Source organism: Cucurbita maxima, unplaced genomic scaffold (genome assembly GCF_002738345.1).
Source record: "Cucurbita maxima cultivar Rimu unplaced genomic scaffold, Cmax_1.0 Cma_Scf00002, whole genome shotgun sequence".
NCBI classification, from domain to species: domain Eukaryota; kingdom Viridiplantae; phylum Streptophyta; class Magnoliopsida; order Cucurbitales; family Cucurbitaceae; genus Cucurbita; species Cucurbita maxima.
In genome coordinates, this window is record NW_019272018.1 from 1,745,883 (window position 1) to 1,757,843 (window position 11,961).

General features: G+C 32.3%; 1 protein-coding gene across 3 annotated transcripts; it reads left to right on the forward strand.

The window, feature by feature from the left end:
- Positions 1 to 6,575: 6,575 nt before the first annotated feature.
- LOC111468252 (probable complex I intermediate-associated protein 30) lies at positions 6,576 to 11,771 on the forward strand. Of its 3 annotated transcripts, none has more exons than XM_023113429.1 (8): positions 6,576 to 6,740; positions 7,207 to 7,307; positions 8,699 to 8,812; positions 9,126 to 9,176; positions 9,685 to 9,776; positions 10,360 to 10,440; positions 10,605 to 10,672; positions 11,112 to 11,148. In XM_023113429.1, the coding sequence occupies exons 2-7, from the start codon at positions 7,256 to 7,258 to the stop codon at positions 10,641 to 10,643; spliced, it is 429 nt and encodes a 142-aa protein (XP_022969197.1). In that variant the 5' UTR covers positions 6,576 to 6,740; positions 7,207 to 7,255; the 3' UTR covers positions 10,644 to 10,672; positions 11,112 to 11,148. The 3 variants fall into 3 exon arrangements, with proteins under 3 accessions (XP_022969197.1, XP_022969179.1, XP_022969188.1); XM_023113411.1 differs by having other exon boundaries at positions 6,581 to 6,740; positions 10,574 to 10,672; positions 11,112 to 11,771; XM_023113420.1 differs by lacking the exon at positions 6,576 to 6,740 and adding an exon at positions 6,996 to 7,093 and having other exon boundaries at positions 10,574 to 10,672; positions 11,112 to 11,771.
- Positions 11,772 to 11,961: the final 190 nt, after the last annotated feature.

Here is an 11,961-nt window from a genome sequence, read left to right on the forward strand (position 1 = left end):
TTTATACAATTAGAAGTGAGGAGGGAAGATTGAAGAAAGATTTGATGAACAAAATTTAAAAATAAAATAAAAATATTAGAGGACAAGGAACTCATTAAATTTTGTCAAATAACAATATATTGCTTGATGTAATAATAGAAAATAAGATAATATTTAGCGAAAATAACTCTAGATATATGTATGTATCTATATCTATATCTATATATATATATATATATATATATATATATATATATATATATATATATAACATTTCAAGACTTTTAACAATGGATCAAGGTAGATTAGAAATAATGTTATAGAGTTCAAACTTGAAACTAATGTCATGGGTTCACATAAGTTTACTTGGATTTCAAAAAACGGAATCAAACTTTCATTAAATATATATTCATGACAACGACTTAAGCTAGTCAGGTAAGTTGCTTATATTGTGTTTATGTTATGTTATAATATGTGGATTGTATGATAATAATTATGGTACGATGTGTTCAAGGATATGTTTGAGATAGGATACGAGAAAGATGCACAAAATGAAATGTAACGATAGAAGTAAAATACGTTCATGAAACGTTAAGGTTAGGTTACATACCGGAGTGCTATGAATAGAGGAGATTGATGAAAGAATATGGTTAGGATATTGGTAGAAAGGGATAGGTTTGTGATAGATTGATAGAACGATAGCGTTAGGATACATTCCTGTGATGATATGACTAAGGTACATTCATGTAACTATATGATTGTGATAGGTATAAGAACGTTAAAGCTATGATAAGTTAGGGAACGATATGACCACGAAGTGTTTACGATATGACATGTTTATGATACGATACCCATTATGCAATATTATGATGTGATATGTTCATTGAGGTAATTGTTCTATGAATTGCACGTTATGAAACGACATGTTAAAAGCATAGAGCGTTATGTTATGTTTTCTAAATTGTATGTATACAGCATGTTATGAATGACATGATATCATGATAAATATAATGAAATGTAACCCCGTTAGGATTATGTATGATACATAAACTGAAAAATGAGAAATGACATGTTAAGTATGAAAGATGATAACGGGGTTATATTCATTAATGATAAAAGTAGAAATGTTGGGGACCTCATGCATTATGTGTGCTCATGCATTTAGGGGGATAACCCTATTCCATCACGAGGGTACGGACGCGTACATCTAATGGCAGGACAACGATCGTTATGTTTTGTATAGTGCTGCTGTGACGGTTACTAGTTCTAATGGGTTTCTGGCCTAAAGAGCTCCCAAAGTATGCTTGCCCGACAAGGAAAGTGGCCCAGCAGTATGTGAACTGACTAGTGTGCCCATACTCGCATGTATGGGCTGTGTGTAGAGTATATGGTACACGTCCAAATTACCCGTTAGAACAGTACCGTAAGAAAATAGATTGAAATGATAGGTCCCGTCATTGCATTCACATGTTCTTGCATTTAACCTCCAATAGTGGGGTCACTTATTGAGTATTTCCTTAAATACTCAAGTCATGTGCTACTACATTTTTCAAGTAAAAGCATGACATTCTTATACGACTGACGACGGTATCGCAACTCAAGACCATGACACATGCATAGTATAGTGGTATTTATTTTCTTAGACTTAGGCTAGAATATGATGTTTTTAACTTAAAACTCTTATTTATTTTATTTAGTCTTTTGTTGTGTCATTTTAAAGATGTTTTCGAAACACGTAAGTTCAGTTTTAAGATAAAGGTTATGTTTTATGGAATTTAAATGAAGTCTTCCGTATTCAATGTTTATGGTATGTATACAGTAGCGATCTTAAATTAAGTAGAAAATTTCGGGTCGTTACAGTCCTATATTTTTAATTTTATTAAATTCTTCATTAAATTTCGATATAAGTTTCGATAACTTATACTCGAGCTGGTTGATTTGAGAAAAAAAAATAAAAATTGTATGTTACATCGACTTTGGTGTGGAAAGTAGAAAATAGAGAAAAATGTAGTAAGATTAGGTTTTGAATAAGAGGACAAAGTTGGACTTAACTCGTTTGAATCTTGACCATGTATATGAGTACACCTACGTGACCCCTAATTTACAAGTTAGCATGCAACGACTTTTCCACCTTGTTGTTTGCCGTTTGTAGGCTCAAAAATCTCTCTTTCGCCTCTTCTCCATGTCTCCATTCTAAATGATTTGCTTCTTCTTTCACGCACGACTTGGTTTGCACCTTGTTGTCTATTTGTAACAATTATAAAGTTGGTCATTATCAATCGTGTTATCATGATAAGATACCTAACATTAACCACAAATGAGTGGAAATATCCGTTTAACTCAATTAGATGTGGCCCTGCACGGATCGAGGAAAATTGAGAGGTAATGAATGAAAAGTTTGAAAGTTTTAAAACTTTAAAAAATACTAAATTTAATTAAAAATGTAAAAAGTTTAGGACGTAATTGAATAACCAAGGTTGGTAATTAATTTAATGAGTTAGGGAATAAACAATTTTATAAGATATATAATTAAAGTGAATCCCAATGTGAGTTAGTGGTTGATGACTCTACATTCAATTATTAAAGTAAGTATGTTCACTTTGCCTGCAAATCCAAGCCTACCCAAGTGGTTCATTTGGATTGGAGTTAATACTTTATTGGGAAAACCCTAACTTTTTAGCCACTTGATTTGTATGTTTAGATCTCATATCGATCGAAGAGGGAAACAAATCATTTTTAAATAGCGTGTGGAAGCTTCTCTCTAATAGACGCATTTATAATTGTGAGACTGACAACGATACGTAATAGACCAAAACAAACAATATAACTATTACAAATGGTATTAGAGCAAGACATCAGTTGGAGAGGAGAATGAAACATTCTTTATCATACGCGTTTTACAACCTCTCCTTACCAAATGCGTTTTAAAACTGTTAGACTGACATGATATATTAAACTAAAGCTAACAATATCCGGTGGCAACTAGCTGGCATTTATTTGGTTTTTAAATTTTAAATATTTTAAGTTGTATTAAATAAATTATTTGACTTATTGGATGCTATTTTTTAAAAAATTTATGTCACTATTAAATATAAAATATAAAATTTATATTTGAAAAAATCCCAATAGATTTAGATAAAGATTCAAAAATACAAAAATCCCAAACAATCATTTTCTTTTATCTTAGTATCGAATTTGAAATCATTACAGTTGAGAATTTTTTTTCGTTCATATTACATATTTATTATATGTTATCTTTTGATTGGGGCTCACCTATCTTTTCCACTCGAAAGGGGTAACTATCGTATGGTAAAGACGGTAAAAACCATGTATCATTCTCGTACTTACTACCTATTGCATACTAATACGAAAAATAACATCATAATTTTTTATTAAAAGTTAAAAAATGATCTCACAAACTTCGAGGCTGATGTACAATAAGTAAATCATAAACGAATCAGACAAATAAGATCATGTGAAAGTCAAAACGCTAGTAAATTAATTCAAGAACGCGACTAAACAAACCAGTAATTGAACTAGTATTCAATGGATCAAGATGTCATTCCTTCTTTATAGTTTCGTTCGAACCTTTGATGTTTTGATAATGATATATGTCTTAACAAATTAAACTAGGTTTAGTGGAGCGGATATGTACCTAATTTCAATCCTTTAAAAAAAGAAGTAGAAGATTTTATTGGAACTCCAGCTAATGCATAAATTATTAAAAATAAATAAATAATATGAAATTTGAAAAAAAAGGTTTAATTAAAGAAAGTCAACTTTGGTGGATTATTTAAGACCTAGTAATGAATTTGACTTAATTATTGAATTTTTTATAAGAGGAGCCCAAGAATAATGCCTTTTTGATACGATATTTGAAGCTTACTTTATTTTTCTAAATATCTTTTTAGTATATAGAGTTAAATTAATAAAAATAATTAATTAAAAATAACATCTTATCATCAATATATGGTTGAAAACCGTCCATCTAAAATTAAAAAAACAAAAATAGACAATTTAATGTGTGATTATGGTTGTACAATTTGGCGAATAACTGTTACAATTTTATTTCACGAATACCATATCATTCAATACATGCATTTCATCCTATAAATATTTCAAAACAAAATTTACATGTAATCATAGACACAAACAAAATAATGCACGCATATCTAACTATCACTAAAAGCATTCAACACGAAAAACATTTATCTCAATCCAAATGACAGTAACATGCTACTTCACTCCGAATTCTCCTTTTTTTTTTAACCCAATTCCTCGTCAATTCGTAAAAATATTCTAAATTAGTCTTATCCAAGTAATTCTAATTTGAGTGTGAGAATCTTAAAATCAAATCAAAATAATGCCTAATTAAAAAAAGAAGAAACCATATATTTAGTATAAAAAACAAAACTTTAGAAGGCCAAGTAAATGATAACGTTTTTAAGAAAGCGTTCAAGTCTTCTCTTGCCTTTGGCTTATATTGAAAGCTCCATAAAATAAAGCTCAGAAAGGCTGTATGCTATATATATATATAATCTTGAACTCACATAAAACAAATCTGAAAACGGCGATTGAGTTGGAGATATCTTCAAAAACCCCATTTTTATAGCCTTTCATCCCTCCTTGCAGTTAAGTGGCAGCACTTTCCTATTTTCTCTGCAACCAACAACGAAAGAGAGAACAAAAGCCCAGTTTTTGTCTTCTTTCTTCATTGATTCATTGATTCATTCATAAACTCGTAAATCTAAAGCCGACCCATCTCCCAAAATCCCCTTAACTCAAATGGGTCGCTCTCCTTTTCTCTCAATTCTTCTTCTTTCTCTCTTAATCGCTCCCTGTTTCACTAATGGTACATATTTCATTTTCCTCTGCTTTCTTCTTAAAAACCCCTGTTTTCTTCCCTTTTTGATGTTTTAATTTAATGGGTTTTTGGTTTTTTTTTTTGGTGTAAATCTCAAGGATTTGGAGGCAAAATGAGGATGATGGAGGGTGTTGATACACACCATGGCTCCAGAGTTGAATTAAAGGTAATTAAAGAGGGTGTTTTTTTGGGGAATCTGAGGGATCTGAAAATGGTGTTTGATTTTAGGGTTGAAAAATTGCAGGAAAGTGGAGAAGAAATGAGGAGGAGGATGATGATGATGCTGATGGAGACGATGGATTATTCAGATCCAGAACCAAACACCAACGTAAAAGGTGGCGGCTATGTTTCTCCACCTCCTCCCCTTCGTGGATGAACTCTTTGATTCTGTTTATGTTTTTGTTCATAGTTTTTGTTTGGGGAAGTTAGGGGAAGAAAGAAGTTTCGTTGATATATGTTAAATTGCCTGGTTTTTGTTTTGTTTTTGTATAGAGTTTTGTTTGTGGTTTCCCTGTGGGATTCAATAAATGCTGCATTTTGTTGAAGTTTTTCCTGCATAAAAGCAAATCACTTCGAGTTATCTTTTCGTTACATGACATATCACGTGTGTATCTTTCCAACTCCTAACATCACATTCGTTCTATATCTTCTATCTTTCTTTAAAGTACCTCTAGCCATGTACAACCAAATTGAGACACACATTGTCAACTACATCTTAATGTCTTTTGGGCGAATATACATAGTCGCTTATATCTTCCTAACGAATCTGTTTTTGTATCTTGGGACTACTTTAGAAAATATATTTATAGACATAACTTACTTATAAGGTATGAAAGTGTTGCATTAATTATCATTAAAGGCTAGTTAATTAAAGAGTGAAGATCTCATTAAATTTCACAATCTACTAATTATTTATAAACCACTAAAAACGTTGAATTAAACTTTAAAATGAGACAACTAAGTATTATAATCATGTTATGAAGATAGTACATTATGACTTCATATAGTATGTTATGACTTCATATACATGTAGGTAGAAAATAAGTGTTGTGATGTGATCGAGAGGAGAAGAGTGCATCATCTTACACACGGGATAAATTTGTCGGGTTGAAGTACACGCGTAATAATAATAAGGTTGTATTGTGGGTAGATTATTATAATTTAAAAAATAGTTTAGACATTATTATTATTTTATATAAAATCAAGTGCTTTTAACTATATTTTTTTAATGTTTCCGTATGAGATTTTAGCTTTTTATCTCAATTAACTATAAGAAAATTTGAAACATGTTTAAAAGTAATTTGAAAAATGTTAAAAATATTTTTTTTTATTTAAAAATACTTTAAATGTTTTGTTAATAATTAATAATTCCTTTTTAAAATGTAAAAAATATTAAATTAGAGTTTTAAGTTAATAAAAAAAATAGCTTTAAAAAGTTTTTAAAATGTCATTATATTAGTTTTTGTATTAAAATAGTTTAAATTTAAATTTTATTTAGGGGTTCTTTAAATTTTAAAAATGTTTAAAAATATTAATGAAAAATAGCTTTTAACACTTATTAACTTTTTAATTTATTTATACTTTCTAAATTAAAATTAAAAAATTTAAAGTTATTAATGTTATTTTTGGAGTAATTAACGTAAAAAAATATTTTAAAATGTTATTATATATTTAAAAAAAAAATTAATGAAAATTAAAGTTGGAGCGTCTTTCTTTCTTTAACTTAGTTTCGCTTTCTCCGTCTCCGTTTCTTGGCTCTTTCCCGACACTCATCTCCTTCTCGATACACACTCGAGTTTCAGTTAAAGCTCCAAGCTCCAAGCTCCAAGCTCCAACCCTAGTGCGCCCCGAACTTCCTCCACTACTTGATTCTTTCCTCTCCCCCCGCATCCGTAAGGTTGATGTTTTGATTTTGATATGTTTTATTTTCAATTTCTTTGATTATTGCTCTATATACTCTCCTCCCTTCCCCTCCACTATTTTTTTGATTTCAATCATGTGTTCATATGCTGTATGAGTTACATTTGGATGTGGACAAGCAATCGCAAATTTGGCAATGGTGCAGTTATTTTGATTGATTCTTCAACTGATCTTCAGTTGTTTTTCTCATGAACTTTTTGATTCCTAAGAAAAAAAATAGCAACTGATATTTGGTATTCTTAGTAATCTTCTCATGACCAAAACGGAACTAGGGACACTGCCTGGCTTTAATTAAATCTATTTCTACAGATAAGACGGCCATTTTCTAGGGTTGGGTGCCCATAACTTTCACTATATGTTTATAATTTAGTGTCACTTGTTTGTTTTGGAGGAAATTCTATTTTGTAATCTATGGATTTGTATCTTCTTTCATGGCTATTCAGGTCTGAAGTGCCTTCTCCTTTGTTTTAAGAGCTTGAGTGTGTATGAAAGATGTCAAAATTGCGAGCACTCTGGCAAGCTTCTGTAAATTCAACAAAAAAAGGTTATTTTAACCACTATTATTTTATCTGCAATCTTCAGAATTATCTGTATATAAATTTTTATTCAGTGAGCTTAATACCTTCTTATTGTGGTTATGGAATACTTCTAAGGAGTTTTGAGAAGATATTTTTCAAGTGACTCCCATTACCCCCGTCCAAGTTTTGCAATGGGGCCTCTGTTGAGTCATTAGCAGTCTTCTTTGAAAATTTCATCGGCTGGTTTGATTTTATTGATTTGAAATTGGAATAGTTTCACAAGGAATTATAGATTTGTTAGCCATGCTTCTTGATGCTGAGTTTGAAGTTAAATGTGAGATTTCATATCGATTGGAGAGAGGAACGAGTGCCAGCGAGGATGCTGGGTTCTGAAGGGGGGTGGATTGTGAGATCCCACATCAATTGGAGAGGGAAACGAATGCCAACGATGACGCTGGGGCCCAAAGGGGGTAGATTGTGAGATCTCATATCAGTTGGAGAGGAGATCAAAACATTCTTTATTAGGGTGTGAAAACTTCTCTCTATTATATGTTTTTTAAAAACATTGAGGGAAGCCCGAAAGAAAAAGTCCAAAGAGGACAATATCTGCTAGCGGTGTGCATGAGTTGTTACAAATTGATCTTTGTCTCAGAACTCAAACCATGGGAAAACTGATGGAAGCCCTCACTACTAGCTCTTTACCTGCTTAAAATAGCTATCCTTCGGGACAGAGAAAGAGATGACAGCCGTAGTTCATTGCCTCAGGATGTGGAGGTACTACTTGCTAGGAGTCCTTTTTAGTCGTCTTTCCCTATCTATTACCTCTTTCTATCATCAGAGAAGAAAGCGTTTTAAGTGACCAGATATGAACAAAAAGCGGGGAATGAAAGACTTGAAAGGGAGTTTGTAACAGCCCAAACACTCTGCTAGTAGATATTGTCCTCTTTTGACTTTCCCTTTCGGGCTTCCCCTCAAGATTTTTGAAACGTATCTGCTAGGGAGAGCTTTCCACACCCTTATAGAAAATGCTTCGTTCCCCTCTCCAATCGATGTGGGATCTCACATTAAAGATCCTTGAAGTTTCCATTGGGGTTTTCTAAGGAGTTATCAGATTTGACCAGCTGGATTTTTCTGTAGCTCCTCTATTTTAAGTCTTTTATATCTCTTATTTTGTTTTGGATGACATTCCTCGTTCGTTCTTTTGTTTTCATTTCCCTTTTTCTTTTCTTTGTGCTCTCTCACTTTGTATTGGAGTTTGTACCATTTGAACAATTTGTTCCTTTTCATTTATCGATTAGTAGTTTGTATCATGTTAAAGAAAAATGTTACCTTCTCTACCCCTAAGTTGTATATGCTACCTGTATGATTGATATCTATTTATGCCTTTTCTTTTGTTTTTTTGGATGTCATATTATAGCTCTCGCTTGGAATGTTGAAGACTGGATACCACCTACTGAAAAATACATCTTTAGTTTCAATTCCAAGCAAGAAGTTAAGAAGTGGCATTTATATTCAGATTCGGAGTATGGAGGTATGTGCATGTGTATGTTTATCCTTATTTCTTTATATTTCTCCATAAGGGGGAAAAATAGACCTTTAGCATTCTGATTTGGTGTCAGTGCATTTTCACTTCTTTTCCCCCCATTTCAAGTTTTTTTCATAATTTTTTTTAGAAGTGAAATAGAAATGCAAAACAGTTCTAGTCCATTTATTAGCTATAATCCTGTTGTTTGCTCAATTTTTATCAATAACTTTTGACAAGGACAAGTAGTAAGTTGTTTAAGGATCCATTTTAATAAACTCTGTAATAAAATATTTAGTTTTCTTCATTGGATTGTTTCCAGGAATGTCTACAGCATCTTTGGAGATCACTGAAACTGGAAATGAGCTACGAGGTACGTAGCAGATTGTATATCTTCATTTAAATTTATATTATAAGCTTGTGGGTTGTTGGTATTACTCTATGCTATACATTCTTTTATCTCTCCAAAACATATATTTCACAAATGCATTGTTTTCTCTCACGTTTTCATCATTAGAAAAGATACATTTTTCCTGAAACACTGCTTAAAGCTTTGTGCGGTCTGAATGTATGACATGTGATTGGAATGGTTTTTCTTAGCAAGTCTCATAAAAATTATAGGAAAAGTTATGTAGTTTGGACGACGGAAAAGCACGATGATTTTAGATGAGGTGCCATTACTAATTCTGTAGCAAGTTAGGGGAACACACTATTTACACTCTAACTTAGGAGGCTGAAGAAATCTTGTAATAGCATAATCAGTTTACTTGGTGTGGATTGATATTTTATTTCTACTATATTCGTGCAAAAAGACATGGCAAATTTATAACTTGCTCAATAGTCCGGCAATTGCATCTGTATCAACCTTTTATTTATTGTAGGAATATTCTCTGGGAAGCTCTCCTTGGATGTAAATGAGAATTCAAAATGGAACATAAAAAGGAGTGGTTTTTGTGGAATGCGCTCCAAAAAGGTGAAACATATTCTTGCTTGTTTTTAGATTTTTTTTTTTTTAAATATTTGTTGCTGTTGTTGTTATACTAGATTTGAACGTGTAACTGCTGACTTGCTGGGTTACAAGATTAATCAACCCTTTGACCTCAAAACATAACTGCCTGTCACCAGCTCTTGATATTTGGTTATCTTACCTTACCTTACAACGTCATTTAGTTGACGACAAACTCCTTAAGAAGAATTGTATATCATGGTCTACAATCCCTAAATGGAAAGAGTTTCATAAATGTTATGAAAATGCCTAGAAAGTCGGCACATCTTTGCTTGTATTTGACATTCTGTCCAGTCAATTGATTTTCTTTCATTGCATATGTATCACTGTTATTTTCTTTTGGTTTCAGTGCACCCATAGGTTATATTCCCTCGAATCTCTGTTTCCCATATCTCCTTATATACTCCCCAAAGATAATTTAAGTGTAGCTTTTGAACCCCCTCATGCTAAATTTAAAAATGAATTTGTTCCTAAGAGGTTTCCATTATGTCAACAATATATTTTTTTCGTTCTTTGGCTAATTCTTGATCTTCTATGTTATCTACTTCAGTTTGATGGCTTCATTAATTTGGATTTGTATGATTCCATTGCGTTGAGGCTTAAAGGAGATGGAAGATGCTATATATCCACTGTAAGTTCGTTTTTCTTTTCTTTTTTCCCTCTAGGTAATGAGTGTAAAGGCAAACATATTTGATTGTATGTGCTTTACCTTCCCAACTGAAAATTTGAAGCATTAAAATGAATATCTGCAAACTTCTCCACAGATTTATACTGAGAATTGGGTAAACTCACCAGGACAAGAGGAAGATAATTCATGGCAAGCATTTGTTCTAGCCCCTAAAGATGATTGGTATATTGCCAAGGCAAGTGGCCTTCCACATCTTGTAGCTTGCAAATTGTTTATATGGCTTATTGGCAATTACGGTATACTGTTGTATGAATGCTCGAACTTTGAATCTTGGAAAGAACAAAACCTTAATGAAAATATATGAACATTTTTTTACTTTTGATTTGGGTTTTTATGACAGTATTAATTAGCAGCACCATAGCCTTAATTTAATTTTCTTCTTGTACATAGGAAGTATGTTATTTGAGTTCAACAAATATATAAAAGTAGATGATTCAAACTTTTGACCTTTTGGTCAAGGCTATGCACCAGTTGAGTTATACTTGGGTTGATTCCATTGTTTTGCAACATTTACATTTTCAAGGTTAGACTAAGATGATGGTGAATTGAACATTGTGATGTGGATGAGTTCAACCTAACTGAAACTAACCATTCCGTTTTGTCTGAATTTTCAGATTCCTCTTGATCGATATTTACCAACATGGAGAGGGAGTATAATAGATTCAGAGATGGAAATGAACCCATCTCGTATTTTAAGCATGTCCTTATCAGTGAATGCTGCTGCTGGCGTTCCAGGTGCAAGATCTGGCCCTGGTGACTTCAATCTGGAAATTGATTGGATCAAAGCCTTGAGAACTCAGTGAGTGAGTTGCTGTTTGGTACTCTTTCATGCCGTTTTGTGCTTAAGAGTAACATAATTTGCACATCCAACGAAGAAAAAAAGAATCAATTTTGGAACCAAATTCTGCTCCACGCTTCTTCTGTTGTTTGAAGAAGGTAGTTTAGAACATAAAAATACAGAGCCCAATCTGGATGTTTGAGCATTGAAGGTGCCATGTATGTTTCAAGGGAAGGGAAGACTACAAGATGGGCTTGACCTAAAGCTCTTATAGACACCTTATTTATTTCGGGTTAGGCATGTATGGTTGGAGACATGCGAAAATACACAAATAAATGAACATGATGCTTTTTCTGCATGGTTCGATTCTCCAACCCTACATAAATGCTACATGAATATGTAGAGGGTAGTACGAAAGATTGCAAAAATTTCAATATTTCTACACTATTTTCATCTTTTTGTAAGTTTAGTGGGTGCTATCCATCAACAGTTTTCACATGTTTTCCTAAATTTGACACGAAAAAAGGTTAGAAAACTTCCTAGTAAACCTATTTTGGCTATATCGATGTATCAATGCCATCTTTTTCTAGTGGAGAAGAATTGTTTGTATATTATATCAAGACTTTCAATCATGTCTTATTTAAAATTTAAGTTAAAAATTTAATAATACACGCAACGACAAGAGT

Bases quoted from the DNA above. Each gene is read 5' to 3' on its own strand.
- LOC111468252 (XM_023113411.1), top strand. From the start codon at position 7,256: ATGTCAAAATTGCGAGCACTCTGGCAAGCTTCTGTAAATTCAACAAAA. The intron at 9,177-9,684 runs GTACGTAGCAGA...TATTTATTGTAG, and splicing joins AACTGGAAATGAGCTACGAG to GAATATTCTCTGGGAAGCTC. The intron at 10,441-10,573 runs GTAAGTTCGTTT...ACTTCTCCACAG, and splicing joins GAAGATGCTATATATCCACT to ATTTATACTGAGAATTGGGT.